Source organism: Phodopus roborovskii, unplaced genomic scaffold (assembly GCF_943737965.1).
Source record: "Phodopus roborovskii unplaced genomic scaffold, PHOROB, whole genome shotgun sequence".
Lineage (NCBI taxonomy): Eukaryota > Metazoa > Chordata > Mammalia > Rodentia > Cricetidae > Phodopus > Phodopus roborovskii.
The window spans coordinates 7,682,176-7,708,550 of NW_026126525.1; the positions used below are offsets into that span (position 1 = coordinate 7,682,176).

The following is a 26,375-nucleotide window of genomic DNA, read 5'->3' on the forward strand; positions in this document are numbered from 1 at the left end:
TTCAGGTTTGTCAGATGTCATATATATAAGACAAAGGAATTTCTATTTTCACATTAACTCCTCTAAACTCATTACACTCTTACTTACAGGGAGTAAAAGGTAACCATCAAAGAGTGGATTTAGAATTCCACAGGATGGGATGACATAAAAGTCTTCTTATTTTCTTTTTTAACTTTTATCCCCATGCCCATGAATTTATTTCTCACTCTTCCTCACCTGCCAAAGATGATGGTGTGTGTGCCCTGTACCTCTCTGAAATGCTCAATCATGCCTGAGTTTGTGTTCATGGACATGTTTCAGATACCTCAATACAACATTTTCAATAATAACCCATTTTATCATTACAAACCATTATTTTACAAATACTGAATGAAACAAATTCCATGGGAAACAAAGCACAATGGCCCAACATTTGTTAAATTATGCCACAAGATAAAAATTTCAATTAGTATCTTTACTATTATATCCAACAAAGAAAAAGATTATCACTCAATTTTGCCTGTCTACTAGGAAGTGCATGGGTATATCTCACTTCTCTTTTTGTTTTTGAGGAATGACTCGCTGATCATGAGGGACAAGAAGCCCACCATTCCCAAACCAGGCATTTGCTCTAGGACAGTGGTTCTCAGCCTTCTCAGTGCTATGACCCTTTAATTCAGTTCCTCATGTTGTGGTGACCCTCATCCATACAATTATTTTCAATGCTACTGTATAAGTGATTTTACTACTGTTGTGAGTCTTAATATCTGATGTGTGACCCCAGGGGGTCACAACCCAGAGGTTGAGAACACTGCCCTATGTGGTTGATAAGAAGAGTAGAAGAGTCTGTCTATGTAGCTTCTCTGAGAATACATGAGTGATTGAGTTTAGAACTTGTCATTCCAGCATACTTATTTTTAAATGGTGCCTAGAAATGAACCAGTTTCTCAATTTTTACTCTTATTCCCTTTTAAATGAATTTAAACCCACAACACCTACTCTTCTCATCATGTGACTAAAGACAGTTATTTCATATTATTTGTATATTAATTTTTAAGTCATGAATAAGTATTTATGATTTACATTGTTTTCAGTTCTTATTCCAAGATAACAGTAAACCTGTAAAATAATGTGTGGCTCTTTGTATTTTGAGGTATCAGCATTTATATCTGACATTTAAAATATTGTGTGCTGCAACTATCCACTCATTTTACTTTTGTCTTTAGTGAACTGAAATGTACAGGGACACAGAATAAAGCAAAGGAGGCAATATTCATAACAAACACAAGCCAGGTGTGCAAGTGTGCTTTTCTAGATGAAATGTTGGCGTAGTTAGCAAGAGAAACCCTTCCTCCTCATTTACCCTACAGTCTGTTTTGTTTGAGTGGATTCTCCTTTCCCCTCCCTCTTCTCCATCTGTCTGTTGCTCTGTTTACTAACAGTGCTCTCTACTTGCCACTGTCATCCACAGCTTTGCGCAGCTGCTTCCGGGATACACTGAGAGACTCATTTTCGTCCCCACACAAATATAAACTGTGGACAAATTCAGCATGGTGTTCACAAGGAGGCATGACTGAAAGGTTGAGACACCTTTGAAAACTCAACCGTTGCTACAAACTCTTTTGGGTGAGAATTCAAACTAGCTTTGTATCCTTAAAAAAATGCATAAATGTGTATTCATTGAAAATTAATGTAGAAAAAACCCCAGGATTAGGAAAAACATAAAGACATTTATTTGTTTATTCACCAAACAAACAAACAGACAAAAAACTGGTTTTCCAACAAATTGAAAAAGTTCCTAGTCTTCCTTTCTAAAAGGTGATTAACCAACTTCTAAGTTAAAGAAATACAACAATGATTCTTTCTTCCTGATTTTATTCAGGTGTAATTAACAAGTAAAACATGTATAATATTTAAAATACTAACATGATATCTTGATATATGTCTACATTTTAATGTGACTAGCACAATCCAGCCACTTAATACATCCATCCTTAAGCTCAAAAGTTATTTTGTATGTATATGCATGCATGTGTTGAAACTTAAAGGCCAAATTTCTTCACAAACTTCAGGCAAAAATTACAGTGTTAGTAAATCAACAAGTACAGTGTCATTCATTACAACTGTAAGCCCTCACAACTTATTCATCCCACAGATCTGAAACTCTGTCTTTTCCCCATCCATGAGTCCCTAGAAACCACTGCTGTACTTGGTGAATCTGTGATTTGATTTTTTAAATTTAATATTTAAAGTCACATAATGTGACATTTTTCTTCCTGTGTCTGGCTATTGCAGTTATCACTGTGCTGTTTGATTTTATCCATGCTTTCCTAATTTACAGGATTTTATATTTTCAAGACAGGATAATATTTCACCACACATGAACATATATAGGCCTGTACCTTGACGACTGTGAAGAACGCTGTAGAAAACAGAGGAGTGGAGGTCTCTCTGTCAAACTGCAACTTCAGTTCCATTAGAAATCATGCCTAAGTAGAATTGATGGTTCACACAACACTTAATTTTGAGGTTTAGAGACCTCTACATTCTGTGTCAATAGTAGCCATACCAATTTAAATCCCATCAAATTTATACAATGTCTGCCTTTATTTTTCTCTGGTTCTTGTAAAAACATACTATCATGTGTTTTCTTCCCTCCATAGTAGTCATTCTGGGACTCGAGACATTGCTTTCTCCTGCTTCAATTTGCAGGAGATGTTTTCCTATAACCATAGGCCATTGATACTTCTTTATTGAGAAATGACTGTCCCGATGACTTGATAATATTTTAATCAAGATTGTTGTTTCTTTCTGCTTAATTGTTCAGGTTCCTTTCATTTCTTAGATGCTAATCTCTTGTCAAATGTGTTGCGTTCAACACTGTCTCCAATTCTCTGGGTGGTTTCTTGGTTCTGTTGATTGTTTTCCTTGTTGTGCAGTCTTGCTTTTGTACAGTTCCATTCATCAATTTTTTGTTTTTGATGTCTGTTTTCCTGTCATTTCCCAGGCTGTTGTTACTTTTCTCCTTGTAGATTAGCAAGTAGCTTTAGGACTGATATTTATGTAGAATCTATTTTGGTTTGATATGTTAAATAAATTCTGCATGATAGATGCCTGATTTCTCTCTTCTCTGTGTGTTTTCCCAACATTGTTGGTTGAAGAAATTATCTTTTTTTCCTACATGTGTTTCAATGTTTATAGAAGATCAACTGACATAAAATGTATACAAGTTTCTTTGATGCTCCCCATTCTGTTCCATTTATTCTAAATCTTGATTGTATACTTAATCATGTTTTTAGATTAATTTTTATGTTTAGTTTTACATATTTAATTCTATACAAAACAGTATATAAAACATACTCCTCAATCAAGAAGTTGATGTGTACAGCTTTGTTCTTGTTTAAGACTGCTTTGACTATGTAGGGTCTTTTGTACTTCCATAGCCATCTGAAAAAAGTCTCAATGTGGGCTAGTTTATGTCAGGCAGGCCTGTGGGCATGTCTTTAGAAGACAGTCTTAGTTAACTTATGTGAGAAGACAGCACCACACCCTTTGCCAGAATTCCTGAACCATACAAAAGTGGAGAAATCGGGCTGAGCACAAGCAAGTGACTTTCATGCATGTATTTATTTCTCTCTGTTCTTAACTACGAGGTGATGCATGCTCTTGTCATCCTCTCTTCTCCTGGGATAGCAAGCCAAATAAAATCGTCTTCCTCCAAATTGCTTTCCCTTATGGTATTACATCACAACAACAGGAATGAGACTAGAACATAGGATTTTAGTATTTCTTTTGCTTCATGTTCAAATGTCATCAGAATTGTGATAGAATTTGTGTTAAGTCTTTAGAGTTCTTCAGTGAAGCTGTAACTTCAATATGACATATTCTCCAGAGACCCATGTGCTCAATGTCCTCCATAGGCCCATGTGTTCAAGACTTGGTAGGGAACGTGATGTCCCTGGAAGGTGGTGGGGTCTTTAAAGAGGGGTTAGTAGGAGGTTTCCTGTCATGGTGTCCCTCTCACAAGAGACTGTGAACTGTGGTCTCTTCTTTCCAACTTTTCAGATGTTAGGTAGAAGCAACCTTAGTCTGCCACATGCTTTTGTCATGATGTGTTGCCTAGCTACAGGCCCAATGAACAGTGATACCTGAATGGGGAATGAAATGTTCCACATAGGAAGACATTATAAACCTGTTCCCTATAGTTGGCAATTTCAATTATTATTACAGTAACAGAAACTCAGCAAACACAATTAGTATTGACATTTTTAACAAATATGAATTACTTGATAAATGAACAGTGCATTTTCATTTTCCTGTACATAATTAATTTCTTCCATCAGTGTTTGAGGGTTTGCAATGTATAACTCCTCATTTTTTAGTTAAATTTATATTTAAGTATTTATATTGTGGTATAAGCTTTTATTTAATTTCTTCTTCAGATAATTTGTTGGTAGTGTATGTATGTGGAACTGATTTTTATGCTTTTTTAACATCTTACAATTTTAGTGAGTGACAGTTATGTTTAAGATCAAGCATTTTTAGTGGAGACTTTAAGGTGTTCTAAGATCATGGTGGGGCCTGGGAAGGTGGCTTAATAAAGAACATATTACACAACCTGAGTTGAAATGCCTGGAACTCATATAGGAAGCTGAGGATGGTGGCACTTAGCTATAATCCCAGAAAAGGAGATGTAGTGCTAGTAGTGTCTAGGACTCACTGTCCAGTCAGTCTAGCCAAATCCTTAAGCTCCGGGTTCAGTGAAAAAACTTGTCTCAAAAATTATGTTTGGTGCTTAAGAGATGGTTCATCGGCTCAGTATTCCTCCCTCATAGGTTCCAACTTCTGTTCCCAGCCATCATATCAGACAGCTTACAACTGTAACTCCAGCTCAGCAGATCTCTTCAGGCTTCCACAGGTACTATACTCACATGCATATACCTATATGCACATATTTGCATGTAATTATTATTTTTCTCGAGACATGGTTTCTCTGTATTGCTTTGGAGCCTGCCTGGCACTTGCTCAGTAGTCCAGGCTGGCCTTGAACTCACAGAGATCACCTGCCTCTGCCTCCCGAGTGCTGGGATTAAAGGTGAGCACCACTAATGCCCAGCTTAAATTTTTAGTAATGAAATCTTTATTTAAAATGGTGGAAATTGGTAGAAGACAGTGACTTCTACCTCTGGCCTTCATCATGTAACCACACCCATATCTAGGTGAATATGAACATGTAAAAACATGTACATGCCACGTCTACACAATCAATCAAACAACAAATAAATTCATGATGTCTTTTAAGCAGAGGCACTGTACTTCTTTCTCTGTAATATGGACTCCTTTATTTCTTTTCCTTCCCTTATTTCTCTGGCTAGGAGTTCTAATACTGTGTTGAACAAAGCTGGTGAGAGTGAGCAGTCTTGTCTAATACAGGAACTTGGAAGAAAAATTCTAAGTGCTCCATTGCTGAGTTTCATAAAAGCCATGAACTTCATCAGTTTACATTTTTCCTATATGTGTGTGTTGAGAATTTTGATGAAAAGGTAATTTAAGTTTGGTCAAGTGCTTTCCTTTATATATTGAGATGATCATATGAGCTTTGTCCTTTAGAGTTTGCACAAATGTAATCAACTACATTTTTATGTGAATACCTAAAAACTTCCCACTGTCACAATCAAATCCATTCAGTCATGTAGCCTACTGCCTTAGAGAAGCCATTAAGTTCTTACTGATGGTTTTTGCATGTGTATTCATTTGGGATATTTGTCTGTATTTTACTTACAATCTCATACCTGGCTTCGGCTTCAAAGTAACACTGGCCTCTTAAAATGCATTTGGAGGTGTTCCCTTGGCTTAAATTTTTGGAAAAATTTAGGAGTCCAAGGTGTTCTTCTTTAATGTTTGATAAACTTCCACAGCAGTCATCTGATATGCTCTTTACTTTGTTGGGAAATTTTGCTTCCTGATTCAGTCTCTTTATTTATTATTGACATACTTAAAATTTAGACTAATTCATCTTTCAGATCTTATGCTTCTAACAATTTGCTCTTGTCTAGACTCAATATTTATGCTAGTCTCCTGTACTACTCTGGTGTCAGCTTCTTCTCTGCCATACACAAAGGTTTATAAATTTTATTTAAAAAAATACTTGTCTTATGTGTTTTCTATGTAATTTATCTATGTTTTTATATCATTTTCTTCCTCATGTTGACTCTGGGCTTAATTTATTCTTACAATACTTTCTGAGTAAAGTTAGGTTGATTAGTCAAAGTCTGTTTTTCTGTTTATAGGTGCTTATACCTATACACATTTGGAATTCATTTCTTCAACATTTATATGGGTTCAACATTATTTTTTAATTTCCCCTTTGATTTATCTTTTCTCTAGTGTTCCCCCACATACACCAGAGTATATAATTGAATTTCCACATATTTGTGAATTTTCTCAAATGCCTACTGATTTCTACTTTATATCATTGTAGTTGGGAAAGAATTATGGCTATGATTTAAATTCTTTTAATTTATTGAGATGATTTTTTGATATCATATGATCTGTCTTGGAGGATGCTTTCTATTCTTTTGTAAAAATACATATTTTAGCACTTTGGGGTGAAGTGTTATTCAAGTCTGCTATTTTCATGTTGATTTTCTGTTTGGATAGTCTACCCATTTTGAAAATAGTGCATTAAAGTATTTAAACTCTGTTTGTATTGCATTTTCTTCTTGCTTCACATCTTTGATATCTTTTTTTCATGATTTTTTTTTTCTTCCCTTTTGGCTGGTATGTATCATTAAAGCTAAAAAACACCTCTAACAGACAGCATAGTGTAAGATATTGTTTTTACTCTCCAATTAGCCATTCTTTTGATTTGAGAATTTAATTCACTTACATACATAAAAAATATTGATATGTGAGTTGTCATTTCTTATTTTCTGAGTATTTTCTTCATTCTTTCCGTATTATGTCTTTCATAATCATATAGTTTTATTTTTTTAGAGTAATGTGTTCAGATTCCTTCTCTTTCCTCCCTCCATTTCCTACATAACTTTAATTTGTTTGCAATGAGGCTGGCATGGAAAATCTCTGTGCTGTTATTACCTACTACCATATCATTATTGTCATAACTACAACATTTCAAACTGCATATATAGTAATAAAATTGTACTTACACATATTGTTATTTCTTTATACTTTAAATTTTATGGTAAATGTTTTAAATGATTTTGCACCAACACAATAGTATTAGTCTATATATCTATATATTTCATAGCATTATTATTTCTATGTTTATGTGATGCTAATTATTGCTCTTTCATTTCAATTCTAAGAGTTTTCTTTAACATTTCTAATGTGATGAATTTAATAACAATGACTTCTTCCTTTTTTCTTTGTCAGAAATATCTTTGATTATGCATTTTTGCTGGGCAGCTGGTATGTAACCTTTGGATGCCTATATTTCTTTCTACCATCTTAATTTATCACCTGGGCCTGCAGGAACTCTGCTGCAAGGTCTTTTCCTCCTCTCCTTTTCCCCTTTCTTTCTCTATCTCTTCATTTTTGTTTTGTTCTGATGCTGCTGGAGACAGCCCGCATACATCCCTATTTTTACCCACCTTGGTTTTGAGCTCATGATTCTCCAACCTGAGTCTCCCAAACTCTTGGATAACTTCTATGCACTGCTATAGCCAAAAGGCTTTGTTTCCTTAAATAGGGTATTCAGGGTTTATTTTTATTTTTTATCTATGCATGTTTTCTGTGTGTGCACATGTATGTACATGTGGCTGAGAGATTAGAATAGGACATGGGATCCCCTGAAGCTGGAGTAGTAGGTGGTTGGGATCTACCTAGTGTGAGTGCTAGAAACCAAATTAAGGTCCTCTGGAAGAACAGCAAGCATGAACAAACAGCTCAGTCATCTCTCCATCCCCACCAGCAGGCATTTAAACAATGTTTCTCCTTTTGTAATTTCTGGGGTACACAGTAGGTCTCTTGGTGTAATCCTATTATTCCCTTAGCTTTTCATCTTCTTTATTCTGAGTTTTTCTTACTGTTCCTTGCACTGAATAATTTCACACTGTTTCTTAAGCTTGGTGGGCCTATTCTGAGAAAAATCTCATCTTAATTAATTTGCTTTTCAGCTTCAAAATTTTTGTTTAGACTTAAGTAATTTCTATGTCTTTTTTTTTGAACTTTCATTCATTAAGATATTTTCTAAATTTGTCTTGTCTTTCTGTGTTCTCACACCTCATTGGGCATCTTCAAGATGATTATTTTGAATTATCTTGCAACCCAGACCTCTCTCTGTCAGGGTGCTTATTGGAAATCAGCTTGGAGTCAATTGTGTCATATTTTCTTGATTCTTAATGTTCTCTGTGTGTTTGTGTTATTGTTTCCACACATAAAGCTATAGCTTCCAAATATTATGCAGTTGTCTTGACTCTGATAGACACACTGCCCAACAGTACTTAATTAGAGGCAATATAAGACCATCCCATGAGAGAACATGATGGGATTAGAAAATGGCTTCCTTAAGTTTCTACAGTCCTTCCTGGGGAGATATTCAGGTCTTTCTGTAGTTTTACCCTGCTTCATAGAGCAACCTATAAGAAGATACTTGTCTCTTTTCCTTGCATATTTTACAAGTTATTTTGGCTGCGTGGTATGCTATGTAGCAGTGGAGAAACTGGCCCCCAAGAGGGGACCAGGATATAAGGTTCCTTTTGTATGTATCCTCCCCTTCTGTAGGGATGTCTCCTCTCAGTCACTTTCCTCACTCTTGGAGAGCAAAGATGGCAACGAGGATTCTTCCCTCCTCTTGCTTCCCCTCCTGGTTTTCAGGACAAGTTGCTCAGAACACAGTGTGAAACAACACAGAGTCAACTTCAAGAAGGGCACTCTAAACAGGCAGTAGCCTGGCTTTCAGGACACACCCTGGTTTCTCTTTCCTGCACTAGGGGAAATTACAGGGTTAGACAATCTGCTCAGTACTTGGATAAACTAGCTTGGGGGAGATTCCACCCCAACAAAGTAAAATTGTTCTTAGCCATGAGGAGGTGCCTGCTCTGTGTTTCACTCCTCTGGATACTTCTGCTTCATTGAATCTGAATTCTTTACAAAGGTATTGTGTCCTAATACTTCATACACTGGATTTTGAGGAATAAGAACTTCATTTTCCTGTTTGTGTCATTTGGCTGATGCCATTCTCTAAACAACTCCTGTTTAAACAAACTCATCTAATAAATCTTGAGGTATTTTATGAAACCCACTTCCCTCCATCTTCATTCTGCCTCTTTAAACAGAATCTCATGTTCATTTTTCTTATCATTCTTTTTTTCCTCTTTCTTTCTCTTGTCTTTCCATTCTTGTCATTTTTTTTCTATTCATCTTCTGAACTTTCTTGACAGCATCACAGTCAAAGGTTTTAGAACTAAGTTAACAACACACCCCTAAATTTGAAGTTGAAGATTTCCTCTTGAGTGGATTATGGTCAATGTGAGATTAGGGACCTAGTAAGAAAGTATTTCAGCATCCAAAAAATTTACCTTTTCATTGTTTGGGCTTGCTAATCACCTTATTTATTTAAATGTAGAAGAGGAAAATGATAAAAAGAAAAAGATGGATTTTGTGCTATGACATCTTTAAGGCACCCAGTTTCTCAGCCATTCATCCAATATCACTAAATTGTGATGTAGTAGTAGATGGTAGTAGTAGTAGACACATGTGCAATGGTTTGCTCATCGATTCTAGTTACCTTTCATCAGGGCCTATCAGTTTCACACTCTCATAATGTTATTATATAAAAGTAAAAGTGAGTTCCGGTGAATAACAGTAGAAGGTTGAAATTTGTGATTAGTAGAAGAATCAAAACACTGAGATGGGAATTTCACATCCATATCCCAACCAAACAACTTTCTTTTGCACCTTTACAAGTTTAAGAGTGGCTGGGGAAAGAACCAAAGAATTATATTAATCATTTCTTGTTGTCAAAATTCAGGAGAAATGCAGATAGATACAAGTACTTTGGACTGATATTCTTGGAACCAGGCATGAAAATCTTTAGCATGTGTTTGCCTCCAGGATGAAGCAGAAGAAGCCACCACTGAGCTGGGATCTTGTTCCATTATTCTCCACTTGGCTCATGGACACAAACCGAGAGATTATGCATTTGAATGCAATTATTTACATCTTTTTAGATGATTAATGCTTTGATTCCTAAAATCAGGGTAAAGTAAAGTATAAAACAGTCTTCAGGCTGTTTTTGTTTTTGTGTTTGTTTATTTGTTTTCCAAAACAAAATCTTTTAGGAAAAAATTTGGTTGTGAAAGTTGTTACTCAGATTTTGAAATGATTTTTGTGTGTCAACTATTTTTTAATATTGGAGAACTAAATCATATATTTTTTCCAAAGGAACTGATTGAATGTATCCAATTTTATAAATCAGAAGAGATGGAGCTCATTAAACTTTCTGAGTAACTTGGCTGTTGGACTGCTGAGGTTTATGTAGACACAGCTCCTTTGTCCTCAATTACTATTTGTTCTTTCTTAAAACAAACTAACAACAAAGTAGGAATTTGATAACACGAAAAAATTCATTTCCCTGTCCACGCAGAAAGGAAACTAAATGCTTGTACATGTCAATTGCTGTACATAGGCATTTGTAAATAAAATAAAAGCATGATTATACTAAAATTCTAAGTATCATAAATAAGTATGTAATGGAAACACACGTGTTGTAGTTCTTATTTTCTGTATAGTTCTTATTTTCTATCTCCTGTGGGAAAAGACTTCCTTTGTCTGGATGACCACTGCCTACTTACTGAGTCCTTACTTTCAGTTCAACTTCTGGCCACTTGCATTTTAAACATTAAAAATAATTTACCCTTAGGCATTTAAATCAAATCAAATCATATAAATATTACTAATTACTTATAATTTATTTGCATTTTTCTCATTGAGAATCTGGAGGTCTGGAAGTCATCTGTAAAGTTCTATGTTGTCTGTGAAAGGAGCACAGTGCAAAATGCACTGTACTCTTATGGTGAAGTCCTTCTATCTTTGTGATGGATGCATTTATGCAATTTTAAGAGAAAAAAGGATAGTCTTTTGAACTTTGTAGCCCAGAACAGTTTAAAATAAACAAACATTAAAGCCAGAATTGGGGGAAAAAACTCCGACAGATCTGCTTTTAATATGTTGGAAGTATCTCTGGGCCAACATTCTGCAACTTTAAATTTGTCATATTTGAAGTGCATGTCTCCAAGCTATCCTGCCTACCCACCAAGTGGCCCATGAGTGAGAACTTTGACAAACAGACATATCCAGACATTAACAAAAGTTTTAAGTTAACATGGGTCATACCATGATGACAAAGAATAACATAGGTATGTAATACACCTGAGATGTGAACACAGGCTTCCCTTATTTCATGCTATTGAATTTACAATGAAATTTACTTTATGCTAAACTCATCTTAAATCATTTTGTTAATCCTTGTATGAACTGTATGTGTACTGAGCTCTGTTGGCTATATATTTTAGCCTGTGATAAAATGTATTATTTATACTCATGAAAAAACAATTTGTTATGGAATAGGTAAGCTTTGTTGGGAATTTTGGAAATAAAGCAATGTTAAAAAGGACCATATATCCTCAGTAATAAAAATAGAGAACTTAGTATTACTAAGTGGTGTTGTGGCTTCTGGAAATTTGGAGTGATTTTTCCTAACACAGAGATGAGCATTGCTGACACAACCAGAAACAGGGGTCACGAGATAGTTATTGATTTAGATTCAATAGCAATATTCTTTCTGACGTGCGCACACGTGTGTGTATGTGTGTGTGTGTGTGTGTGTGTGGTTGTACTGTAAGCCTATGTGTAAGCGTGTTTGCATGCACAAGCTTATGCGTGAGTGAGAGGAGGGAAATATATGAGTGCTCTTAGAATTTAACTATTTTTTTTTCTTTTTTATCAATGAGTCCAGAGAGGCCAGGATGCTGCTATCACTGGACGATGTGGATAGACATTCCGCTATGGATTCAGCAGAATTACTGCCTCCAACATGACTGGGGTTTACAGACAGTCCCTACACACATCTGAGAATAGTGCTGTGCCATCTCGCCTCTATTCTTGAGTTTTACATGCAAGATAATACTTAGTGTCCATCTTTGGATAAAGAGCTGCTAACATGAGCTAAGTATTAGGAAATTCAATTTATCTGTGAAAGAATTCCAAGTAGATATTACCAAGAAAAAATGATGTGAACCATAGTTCACAGGATATGAATAGATTCTAAAAGTATCCTGGGACATAACTGAGGTTCAACAAGTCGGGGCCAATTTTTCCTTGATGACCTTTTGCCTGAAGCCATAATTATAGGCCACTTTTAGTTATGTTCAGCACTCTTCCACATACAAAGCTGTGGCACATGGTAATTCTTACTCTCGGTGACTGAAAATGACTTGCTGGTTAAGTACAAAGGATTGTTTTCTGTCAGACTCAACGAAAGGAGGAAGTGGCAAGGGTGGGTACAGGAAAGTCAACATTCCCTTGTCTTAACTGTGGACAGTAGGATTGCTTAAGGTCTTGAAGGGCAACCTCAAAGTAGGCTTTGTTAAGTGAAGCAGAAATCTGTAAAAAGAGGCCTATAGCCTGACAAAGGCCAAGAGGGAAAATGACATCCTCACATGACTAATTCTGAGCAGAGTAGAACATCGAGTTAAAAACTCATAGTATTGGATATCTGGTCTTGTCTTTTTTAGTCGCCGTGTGCAAAGGTGTCTAAGTAAATTTGGGTCCACCAGTTATTTTTGCAGTGACTCTGTTTCTCTTTAAGTAAAAATGCAAATGAAACCTCTAACCTGTAAGATTGTGGAAATGGGGAACTGAAGGAATAAATATAATTTCTTCAGCAGAGTTGCTCGGTTAATTTCTATCCTTACTCTAATCATCTTATACCTTTACTCCATCTCTCCTTTCTAACCATGGTGGTGTGGCACAGTCTGAGAGAACCCAGGAGCTAACACTAGGCAAACTTATGTGGGTAGATTAGAGGAACTCATGCTAGAGGTAATGAAAAGTATGACTTAGGGACACTCAGAGGGCCCTGATAGCTCCCTTATGAGAGCCCATCAGGTTGATGGCACCTGTGCTGTTGTGTGAACAACTAATCATTCTGTGCGAAGCTGGTAGAGGAGTTTAGTTCTGGGTGATGGTTGCGATGAGAAAGAGTAGGTCACTATGATGAGTCTCGAGTTTCTAAGAGATCCTTCAAATTGTACACAATACAATTTCACCTTTCAGAAACATAATACAATTTAAAAATATGTTCTGCAATACAAGAAAAAGGAAATTATCTATGGCCTAACCTGATCTAGACAACTAAGTTTACAAGACTTCTTAAGAGATGGAAATAAAAAAAAAAAAATAACCCATTGAGAAAGTGGAGTCAGAAGAAATCTTAATTTGAAAGGCAGAAATTCTGAATAGGCCATGCAGATGTCCAGTTCAATCAGCAAGCAATCACCATTAGGAGCAGTCATATGCGACTTACTATATGACAGCCAGGGTAGGCTCACTGCTTGGTGTAGATAAAGGTGGGCCATGTCATTTATAAAACACTTCTTAGTCCATGTTGGCATAATCATTTTGAGAAGCAAAGTGGCAGTAACTGTCTCTCTCCCTCTCTCTCTCTCTCTCTTTCTCTCTGTGTGTGTGTGTGTGTGTGCGCGCATGCTTTTCTATGCATATTATGTATTATGAGTATGTGTAGAGGACAGAGGTTGATGACAGGTGTCTTCTTCAAGTGCTTTTCACGTTATTTCTGAGACAGGTTCACTCAATGAACCCAGAGATCGTTGATTGGCTAAACTGGCTGCCTAGCTTAGCAAGCTCCATAATCTGCTGACTTCACAGAACAAGATATATTATAGCTGCATGCTGCTATGCCTGGTTATATCTGGGAATCTGAACTCTTCTCTCATGCTGAGACTGTAAGCACTATACTGATGAGGCTTCTCCCTAATACATATGTAACTTTTACTTCTTGTCCTCAAAAAAATCTATAATACATGTAAGTTTGTTTGTAAATATACATAGTTTAAATGAAAATTTCTCAACTAGATTGATGATAATATTCCCTCCAAGAACCAATGACCATGAAAAAACAAACAAACAAACAAACAAAAAAAAACAAACAAAAAACCAACCCAACAATCGGCATGAAAAGCCCTCTTTTGAGTTGTTGGCCCAGATTGTCCAAGAGACTCCTAGAACATTATTACTCCCAGAACATATTGTCATTTGTTGCTCCCCCCTCTCAGAAGTAGAAGTTATGTCCCTATTGCTGAAGACACCATGTACTTAATTTCAGATGTAGGGTCCAGAGGCACCTAAGTTAGAACTGACCCAAATTCCTTCCCCCTGAGGACTAGCTTTCATGCACATTTTCAAAGAAGAGAGATAACCATCATCTCTAACCAATCATCTGCTCAATCATTGGAAAACCATACCTGATACTGGAAACCTAGCCAACTATTCATGACAAGTAAAGTCACAAATCTTGGAGGAGAATCTATAATCATTTTACTAAGCAAGCATAATCCCTAACTACTTTCTAAATATTTATCCTCTTGTTGACAAATAAGTGTAGTCTTCCCCCCTCATCGAGGTATCTTCTCTTTGCAACTGACAGTGATCACTGCAGAAAACCACAACCAATCAAAATGCAGAGTTATAGAGCTCAGTCCCAATATATACATTTATAAAACAATTCCCATGCCTAAGGGGGTGCTAGACAGAGAGGAGCAAACCCTTCTCTTGCTACTCAGACTAGACGAACCATCTGCAATTGTCTGATTTAATCAATGAAGTATGAATAGGTACCAATGAGGCCTTAGGTTTTATAAATCTAATATTCAGTTAAATATGATAAGGTCATGATGTTTTTAATGCGTTCACAGATCCAGACAGCCGTGTATATATTCTTGTAATGTGAGCAAATCTGTTAAGGGGAAAGGGACTGGGGTGTCACTGGGTATAAGGGTGCTGGTAGAGAAGAGGTCTGAGACAAAGCCTGATTTTGATATATTTTTATTGATTAATCTTGCTCTCATCTGTTATAGAACATTAGATTGTTCATAGTAACGGGCTGGCATGTGCTATTTCAGTCCATGCATGAATGTATAATGTGTAAATTGGGTTAGCCCTAACTGTCTTCTTGAACATCTATCTTTATGATGAGAACTACTAAAATCCTTTCTTCTTGTGCTCTGGGAGATATATCATATTATTTTATCTATAGCTGCCCTATTGCACTATAGCAATAAGACTTTTTACATTTGTCTATCCATAGCTTAGTGTCCATGAATCAGATCAGCTTTTCCTCAGATTGCCCTGCCCCTCCACAGCCTAGAGTAACTGACACTTTGATCTTAGCATGTATGTCAGCAACTTGTTTAGATGCCACATGAGTAATACCATGCATGAAAGGACTTTAATCTTTTTGTGACTAAATAGTACGCCACTGGGTTTATGTACAATGTTTCTTAAAAATCGGTGTATCTATTGAGAGGTGCTTGGGTTGTTTTCACAACTTGGTTATTATTGTGAATAGTGCTACAGTAAACGTGAGTGTGTAGATATCTTTTTATATGGATTCCATTATCCTGGATAAATACCACGGGAGAGATTGCTAGGTCTTATGGTAGCTCTATTTTTAGTTTTTAAGAAAACCTTTATACAATTTTCCCTAATGGATGCACTAACTGACATTCCAACCTAAGGCGAAAGGGCTGCCTTCCCACATTTTCCTCAGCATCTCTGCCATAAACAGCTTTACTGGAGGGAAGTGGTATCTCCCTGTGGTTCTGGTTTGCAGTTCGCAGATGATTCATGACACTGACAGTTTTCCACAGCCAGACTCACTTCCTTGTCCTTTGTGCATGACCATATAGGGCTCAACATGCAATATACAATAATTCTGTATCTTTGTCCCCGAGGTGTAAGAACTGTGTAAAATTTACCTCATATCTGTGGGCCTTGGGAGAAGTCTTCTTTTCCCAGTAAAGTAAACTTCAAAATCTTCAGTTTTAAGTCTGTGGGCATAGTCTATATATCCTGACACTTCTTGCCCGTGAGAATTTTTGTCACGAATGAAGATCACAGTCTGGTAACAACAAAAAATGGAAAAGGAACATGAGTAAAGTCACTTGAGTACTTCAAATCAACAGAACAAAGGATGTGGTTGGGAATCACAGGGCCTGCCAAGGTGGAATTCAAGGGTCGTGTGTTTCACCCATATGATGCTGTCAGGTAGATGCTGTTAGTTGTCCCTTACAAGAACTGAAAAAATAAGAATGCAGATTGCACATTCCCAGTAACTTTGCAGCACGTTTTAAATAATGCAGGTCAATAGTTCTAAAGAGACCTTATTCTAAATGTTAAAAATATAACAATTTATTTACTTTTATCTCAATCGCATTATCTTCCTTATGGCCATTTGAGTATAAGAAAACTGAGATACAGAGGGAGGCTGAGTTTCTCCAGGACTCCCAGCTATCAAATGACAAAACTGTCATTCAACTCCAGGCTTATATTTCTAACCACTGCTTTTTTATCCAAATGAACATCTACATATCTGATATTATAGATATATAAATAGATTATTCATACCATGACGATCAAAATTTATTTTATGAAATCAACTAGGTATAATATAGAATAAGTTACATCCTTTAACACAATTGTCATCCATATTAACTTCTTCGGAAATACTATTGAACACTTTCTGCATACTCATAGTTCCTAAAAGTAAAGGAATGGAATGGATCACATTATTGTTAGAGCCCAGACCTTCAGAAGTTATGTTTCGGTGATGAGAGACATCTAGACAATAGACAATGGAAACCGAAAGCCAGAGGAGCGCCAGTGAATAGAAATGCACAGCAGAGCTAAAGATGAGCAGCAACCCAGGGAGGTGTGGTGAAGGCTAATTTAGGTAATGAGGAAGGCTGAAAATGTAGACTTTATTGAAGAAATTGAGTGATGGAAGCAAACCACGGGAAGACACAGGGGAACCATAATGAGCAAGGATAAGCTGTGGTACAAAGGCCTAATGCATAAAGAGGTCAGTGGAAACAACTGGATTCTAACTTTCACCCTTCAGATCCGAAGGCATTTTGTTCATTTTTTAAGACTGATGATATAAAGATTAAAAAAGAATATGGTCTAACTGGAAAACTATGCATTAGTTTTTAAAATGAGATCAAGTAGGAGAATTCTGTGGCAAAGTTCACTATTTGGATAAGCCCAGGAGACCGCCCTTTCCTCTGCAGCCATTACTGGATTGTCACGTGTTGGGTCTTTGTGGCAGTAAACTAAGATAGTTGACCTTTATTCCTAAAAAATAAAGCTAGAAAATTGGATGGACCCCCCCCCCCGCTGAATCTAAGAAACTATGTTATTTATTTTTCATTTCTGCAGCATGAAATTTTGAGTAGATATCAATCCAAAGAGACTTCCTGAGTCTCTTATGCCACTCAACCGGCAGCTTGAGTAGCACTCGCTCCTTATCAAGTCCATGAGTAGTAGCTGCTAGTGTGTCACTAGTGTTCCTAGAGGTGCTAGACCTGTCTTCATCTTCAGCACACTCTTGAGGGAAGAACAGTCACATTGGGAAGTGAAATAGGAGAAAGACGTTTCACTGAAATCTTCTATTTTCAGGATGGTCACTATACCAGAAAAGAAAAATTCTCCCTCCCTCCCTCTCTCCATCAATCCCTATTCCTATGTTTATGTGCATTGTGTGTGTTTCTGCGTGTGTATTTGTGTGCACATGCATGTGCATCTTTCTCCCATTGAGAAATATTTGTTAGAAGAATGACAGACTAGATATATTGCCCATTTTTGCGTTGAAAGCAAATAAAATTTCTAGGTCAAATAAAAAAAACGTAACTTCTAAAATACACCGGTATGAAAATGAGGTTATATTTAAAGTGCAAAGACTCAAAGAAGACAGCACAGCCCTGAAGCCAGCTCTTGTCCTGCAGGCACCTGAGTCTTGACCTTCTCGAGCCTGTCAGAGCTTGCGGCTCACATTGTGCCTCATGGTAAGTCTGAGAAAAAATATGGTTAAAGAGCAGCAGTGTCTCCTACTACAAACACTCCTTGCTCTCACTGAGAGGCCAAAGGACCCAGAGCTTTATATCACACATCTTATATTGTCCTCTGAAAATTATAGGATGTGGGTATGGGTGTAGGCCATGGAGCTGGAAAGGGGGCTATGGCAGGTGAAAAAGAGACCCCAAAGGGAGGAGAGGAGTGAAATATGATGCATTCGACAAGAATTCACAAGAGGGCTAAGGGGAAGGAAAATGGTCAGCAAGAGCTGGGCAAGGATGGTGAGGGGGGAAGGGAGGCAGGACCAACAAGGACCAAGTATGCATAAATGTGCTGTAAGAAAGCTCACTAATCTTCATGCTAATTCAAAAAAATAATAAAAATTATATAATGCTCAGGTAACAATAGGACCCTTGCTTTATTAATGTAGGCACTAAGCACACTGTGATTCTCAGTAAGTGTCCACGCATGTGCAAACAAATACAACACGTACAGTTAGACTTGGATTGGCTTCCTGTGATGTTCATGTTGTTAACAGGCAGCTCTGATTTTAGGTGCTGCCCTGCCATCTGCTTTGGTGCCACTCTTCTTAGTTACACTTTTTAAGAGTCAGCTCCCTTAGAAGCTTGTGTTTGAGTTAAACTAGCCTATTTTGCTAAGAACTCTGTAATGCCTAGTCCAGTGACACTAAATTGATTCTACCTACCTGCTGCTTTTTTAACTGTTTCTTTTGCCACAGTGTTGAGCCTGTCAGTGTCCTAGGGGAGAGGGAGGAACTCAAGGACTGTCACACCAGCCTTGCTTCCCTAGAGGCGCATCGTTGAGGTAGTAGTGCTTGCTTCCTTTCTTCTGCTAAATTTCATCCTTCTCAGAGGAAAATGGAAGATGTTTTGCTATCTAATTATAAATATGTCTTCAGTGTTTCTCTACAGGTATAGAACAGAGCCAGTTGAAGAAGAAGAAGCTGTGATTCTGGCTCTTAAATGGCCAGAACTGAACACGAGAACCCCCTTAGGCTCACGGGGTTCTGCCCAGGTATGGCACAGATCAGAGACTGACAGTGTTGCTGTTCTGAGCCTTGTACCATTTAAGAACAATTGTTTAGGTCCCTCTGCTTACATTGTTCCATGTTTTTATTGCAGTGGTATTGAGGATACAGATTACATAACATTAAATCCATACTAAATTGTAAGGGCAGAACTCAATCGTTTTCCAGCAAATTCACAAAGTTGTGGACAATAGTGTCTAGGTTTGGGTGGTTTTCATGACACCAAGAAGATTCTCTGGCACAACTCACTAACATCCACCTCCACATTCCCATCTTGGCAGCCTCAGAGGTCATGAATCATCTTGTTGTCCATCAATTGCCTTTTTTGCATTTTCATAGAAATGAATCCATCAATAAATAAATGGATTTTTCACTCTAATACAATGAGCGGGGTTGAGACAGGGTTTCTCTGTGTAATAGCTCTGGCTGCCCTGAAACTCACTTTGTAGACCAGGCTGGTCTTGAACTCACAGAGATCTGCCTGCCTTTGCCTCCTGAGTGCTGGAATTAAAGGCATGAACCACCAAATGCTGGGCTTTCTAATACAATTTTTTAAAATCCCTTTTAATTTCTCAAAAGATATACACAAGCTATAATTTCCATAATAAAGTACTCTATTAAGTGATGTTACATTTATTAAAAATAAACTTTCAAAATGCACATTTTCATTAGAACTCTTCTCTCTAGAATCAGCCAAGGTAGAACCAAAAATTTATGGAAATTAAACAACACATTCGGAGCTACATATTGTAATCTGTGTTTACTAATCACCTAATCATACAAAGCTGGTCTTTAGTTAACCACTAATATAAAGCAGGAGATATGTATGTCTGTATGTGTCTCCACTGTAACAAGCAATTGAGAAATATCCGTATGTATTCATTTCTGATATAGAAGTGGGGTTTGAGACACAGAATTAGGAACATGGAGTCTACGATTTCAGTGACAGTGTCTATAACCTCAAAAGCAAACAGGTGTTAAATGAAAAGAATCCCAGAGTGATTACTTAGGTCCTCCTGGCTTTTCGTGTATTGGAAAAAGATGAGATAAAGTAAAATGTAGTCTGTTAATGTATCATTTAGATCTTTGGCTGCTTGTCTTTTCCCAGAAGTGGATTAAAATACAATCTCATAAACTTGTTATAAGCCGGGGACATGTGTTGCCTAGTTTCTCCTGCCAGCTACTAATGAGGAGATATGAACCCGATACAGTGAAATGGGACTGTGAGGCTTGGGGAGCCAGAGTTGCAGAAACGGAGCAGAACACAAAACTCGCTTGGCAGCATGCTGTGGAGTTGATACTCAAACAGAACCTCAGAACTGATGAAGAGCTGAGTGTCTGTGCTACCCCTCGGAGACCATCACTGCCATACACTGAAGAATGGAGGAATGTTTATCTAGAAGTTTACAACTGGGAGATATGCTAATGAATCATTAATTGAAGGGCATATTTTTTCAAAAGCAGAAATGAGTTTTACTCATGCAGCCACAGTTCTTTGGGGACCAACACTGCTTTTAAACATTTCAAAATACCAGAACAAATTTCTTCAAAACAGATTACTGCATGGAATTTCTATGTTGATAATTGTCTTTTAATTCTATGTTTTTGATTGACTTGGGCAGATATGTATAGTCTCATTATTCACACACATCTTGGGGCTTTTGGAAAACAGCTCCATGTCTTCCCTCTTGCAATCAGCCTGAGAAGGACCACACTGTTCACCACATCCAGTTGGCCAAAGCAGCTCACAATTTAGTCCATGTATTAAAGGCTGCGAGAGTGACTTCATCCTCTCTTGGCAGGGACACTGTTCAGCGGTGCTGCAAAGAGGAGAGGCTGTGGCCCTCTGTGCAAGTAGTGTAATTCACTAAGAGTGTCACATACAGTTAGACCACTTGTCTGTTTGCAATAATTGGAGATTTGCTTTCTAAGGGAAATCATTGATGTTAGTTACCCTTCTGGGATAAGTTTTTATGCATGCACATTTCTCAGTGCCTATGAGGAAAGTAATACTTTAAGAACATTCGTCCTCACCTTTAGAATTCAAAATAGTCTGAAGGTCTGAGTGAATGAAGATATTTTGTAAAAATATCTAAGGATTTTTTTTACTGATATAAACTCCAAGTGTTAGAAAGAAATGAGATGGCCAAATTTATATGTAAACTGAGGTTTCTTTTAAAATCCAAATTATAAACTAATGATTTTTCATCAGAGCTCACAGTGTGTTGATCCAACCCAAAATGTCTATGACAAAGTAAGTTTCATTTCCCCAAGTAAGAAGCATTAACTATTGTGCATACAACCTTCATGCCCACTATGTTTTTCATTAAAGGATTTCTCCAAATATTTTCATAAAAGACTTGTTTAATGTTTCAAACGCCAAAGAAAAGTTACTCTAAAATGAATATTGAAATTCTAAGTTCATCACCAATGAGATATTTTTGATTATTTAAAGTATTGATTTGAAGAATAAACATTCACAGGGCTGAGGAGATAGTTCAGTGAATAAAGTGATTATTGTACAAGGCTGAAGACAAGAGTTCGGATCCCCAGTGCCCATATAAATTCCAGGCAAGTGAGCCAGGCCATCCATAATCTTAGTGCTCTGGGAGCAGGGGCAAGGCAGAGGCAGAGGAGGAGGCAATTTCCTTGGTCAAGCTGGCTAGAAGGACTGGCCAAATCGGAGAGGTGTGTGACTGAATATATAAAGTAGAGAGCAGTTGGTGAAAAACCCAATATCAACACACACACACACACACCTGCACACACCTGCCCCAAACAAATGCAATAGATGTATACACACATGTGCATCATACACATAGAAGAAATATAAAAAATAAATGGTTATGAATAAAAGACAATTATGAAAAAGAATGAATAAATAGTAGACCTTGTTTTATTGCAAAGAAGGAAGTTAGAACGTAAAATCACACAATGGTCCAAGGATTGGTATGTGAATGGGATGTACACACATGGGTATATGTGTAGTGTAAGAGCTCTCCAAGGGGACAACTTTTCTTTGTTTTATTAGTACCTGCTCTTTCTTAAAGCATGCACTTCCCAAATCTTCCAGTCAGCATTCCACATGCAGCCCTCCATCTCCTTGATTTATAGTTTGCATTCCCTACAAACTCCAAACCAAGAATTCTTTCAGCATGCTGGGGCTATTGATCCATCAAGCCATGTGTTTCACCTGGAATCACTCTGATCTACCACATCATTCTAACTAAAATAGGAAATATATTTTAGGATCTGTCACTTTGCCATATGTTGGTTTCCATCACAGTTCCATCTATCTGGTATTTACTTCCTTAACTTTTACGTTTTTCTGTCTCCCTCCTTGGATTGTAAGATTCATGAAACTAAGAATTTTATTTTATTATTTATTCTCAATAATGCCTGGTATATACCAGATTCTCAGTAAATATCTTCTAAATGAGTGGATTTGTGGGGGTCCTAGCATTTTAGTACAAGGAGAGAAAGAGAGCATTACACTTCCGCACTTTTTTCAACTGAGATAGAGTAAAAGTGAATTGGGATGTGAGGAAAACATTTTATTTTTTCCAAATCTTGAGAAATGTACCCACCTAAAGCAATAGAGAATTGGGCTCTAACTTGAAGAGACTGGGGACTTGTGGGGACTTCTATGAGCTGATGATGCTTACTTTGCTTTGGTTAGATGAAAAACAGAACCAAACACCATTTGTCATGAAGGCAATTTTAATGTTCAAACTTTTGTATATATCCTCTACCTCCCTTCTCTCTCCCTTCTCTCCCCTCTCTTCCTGTATTTCCTGTATTTACCATGCACTGGGGTAAAACAGGTTGCTGTGGTCTACCACAGAGCTCCCGACTCAGATGATGTGGACAGTGACCCAAAGTCTGCACTTCCAGCAAGTCGGGTGGTGCTTGTTCTGTTCAGGAGCATTCTGAGAAACACAGCCTTTTTTAAATGGGCTTGTGTCTTGGTGCTTACTTAGAACAAGAAACCCAGTGTCCCTTGACATCAGTTCCTGGATGATATAGAGATTTCAGAGTTCAGTCTCTCCTCACTTTGAACTGCAAGTGGGCTGAAGGTGTTCCCCAAAGACAACAGAAGGATGCAGAAAATTAGTACATAAATTCTGATCAAATAATGGGTTTTAAACCTCATTTTTATATGATTATAACTAATATTACAATAATTGTGGATCTATGTTTCAACAATTGTACAGAAAGTTTCCCCAAGTTTTTCAGTAACTAGCCTAATGTTTACATACTACATGGTATAAATTCTAACAGTAATGTAAAATGCACCAATGCAAATTTCTTAACTGTGATAAACATAATGAGGGATTTAGCCATTCTCTAGAAGTTAAAAATATATGAGCCAATGTATGCAGTATATGCTTATAACACATAAATAAATTTATTCTTCAGTTAGTGCTCCCAATACCTCATAGAGTGAAGGCAAGGATGTAATTATTTCACTAGACCAAAGGTAAATGATAAATGGGTGTTTATTGGAGAAAAAATACACAGAAAAATACAATGAACCACAGGAGCGCTTCTCTGTCCTTCCTAGCAGATTGGCTGACCCACCAGAGAAAAACAAACAAACAAAAGAACAAAGGAGAGCCATGTCTCAAGCTTCCCTCTCTCTGCTTCCACCTGCCTGAAGTCATGCCCAAGGGATATGTGGTGACTGTCCCAAGGTCACTGCACGACTGCTGTAATAGAATATTGTCTGAGGCCAGATTTTTTACCTGGTTTACTAATCCACTACCAATATTTGCAGAGTACCTGACACATAGGAGGCATGTTGGTTGAATTAATTGAATGGCTAAACAAATTAAGAAAACTAAGCATAATAGAAATGATCATTGATTACTTTCTTACTTAAATTCTTAAAAGTTGCAGTTGTATTGAGGTATATAGAAAATCTGAGCATGAGAACTAAAGATACTGTAGCTCACTTGGTAGATTGATTGCTTGTCATGCATGAAGCCCTGCATTCAATCCTCTCACTGTATATGCTGGGTATGGTGATGCATGCCTTAAATCTCAACACTCAGGAGTGAATGAAGAGTGATATGAAGTTCAAGTTTATCCTCAGCTATACAGCAAGGTTGCAGGAAGTCTGAGATAATGAGGAAAAGAAAGATGTTCTGGTGCCTGTCTTAGTTATTGTTTTTTGCTGCAAAGAGACACCATGACCAAGGCAACCTGTAGAAGAAAGCATTTAAGCATACAATTTCAGAGCATTAGTCCATTATCATCAGGATGGGGAGTATGGCAGCAGGCAAGCAAGCATAGTGCTGGAGAAGCAGTTGAGAACTTTACATCCTGATCTCAGGAAAAAGGCAGAGAGAGACATTGGGCCTGACATGGGCTTTTAAAACTTCAAAGACCACTCCGTATTCCTCTTCCAACAGGCCACACCTATTTCAACAAGGCCACATCTCCTAATCCTTCCCAAACAATTCCACTAACTGGTAACTAAACATTCAGATATCAGCCTATGGAAGTCATTCCCTTTCATATAAATACTGTCCCCATTTAGCAATCAATAAGCAAGTACACAGGAAGGCTTCAGTTTTACTCGGGGTGTGAAATACAGGAAGCCATGTGTCCCATGATGTGGTGTCAGTCCCAAGGGAGGACAAGAGACATGAGAGATGGAGAAAAGATAGTATTCTGGTCAAATCTCATTTATTGAATATAACCACAGGGTTTACGTAGTGGAGAAATGAGGGAATGGGCCAAAGGGAGGATTGAGGAAGGCAGAATGTCCTTCCAAGTAGGATGCAGGTGTTCTGCTATAAGGTAAGTTGTTATACGATAAGCCTGCAGCTGGGGCTCTTCCAGAGTCAGGCCTGTGTCATGAGCTTAACAGGAAAACAGGCATAGGGAAATGGAAAATTACCAGTATGTTAGCATCTAAGAAAGTAGTAGGAAAGATGATTGTTAAGATGCTAACTTTGCTCTAGGGTTCCCCACAGCCATGTGAATAGTTAAAGCACTTATTTATTAGAGTGCTGCTACTATGAGTTAGGAAATCTTTGGCATTATTATTATTATTCAGTGCTGAATGGATTCAGGGCAGGCTGATCAGCACTGAGGCTAGCTTACTACAAAAGAAATGGCTGAGAGTTTAGCCATTGCATTTACCTTTGGTTTGTACCAACACTTATTGGGAGCTTATGAGAAACTCACTGTTGCAGACTTTGATGACCAAAGGCACATGGTCTCAGTAGACTTCTTTCCACTGACAAAGCCGAAACAAAAGTATGCAAACAGATGGTCTCAGGTGAAGACTGGGTAGTAGAAAAAGATGACAATGAGTAGAAAGAATTTAAACAAAAGCTCAGGGAAGTCAGGTCTCCCATAGGAGAAAATGCTTTAGTTGAAATTGAATAATGACATGTCCATGGAAAGATATTTGGGAAGAGTATATTCTGTAGAGCTAAGGCAGGGGTCTGGCTAAATGGCTCAGTGGGTAAAGGCATTTGGCAAGCCTGGTGACCTGGTACCTGGTACCCACATAAAGCAAGAAGGAGAAAATCAATTCCACAAACTGGTTCTGATTTCCATGCATATGTCATGGGATACATACACACATGTGTTGCACATACATGTACATACACACACACGCACACGCACACACACACACACACACACACAAACACACACGCACAAATCTTTAAAATTTAAATTCTGCCAAGATGGAAAATTGTCTAGTCAATTCAAATAATAGAAAGGTCAATAAGACTTACTTAATAGTGACAACAGAGTGGAGTGGCATTTTAACATCAAATTAAAGGGCTGTTAAATGATCTTTGTCCAGGGAACCTGATAAGGCTACTACTCCAAACACCGAGAGAGGTTTCTGCTAGGTAAAATCCTTGCATGACCTCTAGGTGAGGGGCTTACTATCAAAGATGCACTGACTCCTCATGGCTGGTGATAGAAGGAAATGAGCACTGGCCAATATCTCAGCTGTTCAGACCATTATGCATTTACACAGTGTTGTTGGAAGTGCATACACACAAGACGCTATTGTTACCTACACCTTCTGACATTCTAGTATATGATTAAATATTCATTATTCTTAGAGATCTCAACTGTAATGAATGGAAGTTCAGTGAGTGCAAATAATCTGGACAGTTAGGAATGAAACATCAACGTCTACCACAGCCAGTTAGTTCCTGTTAACCAAATGTGAGCAGTGATAAACTGTTCTCAGTGAGATTTA

The 26,375-nt window shown here is 37.5% G+C and overlaps 1 protein-coding gene across 1 annotated transcript in view; it reads right to left on the reverse strand.

The window, feature by feature from the left end:
• Cfap299 (cilia and flagella associated protein 299) overlaps positions 1-26,375 on the reverse strand; it is a 484,124-nt gene that overhangs the window by 47,439 nt on the left and 410,310 nt on the right. Inside the window, exon 4 of the mRNA XM_051198282.1 lies at positions 15,999-16,141. Coding sequence (XP_051054239.1) covers positions 15,999-16,141 — 143 coding nt within the window. The remainder of the gene's footprint in view (positions 1-15,998; positions 16,142-26,375) is intronic.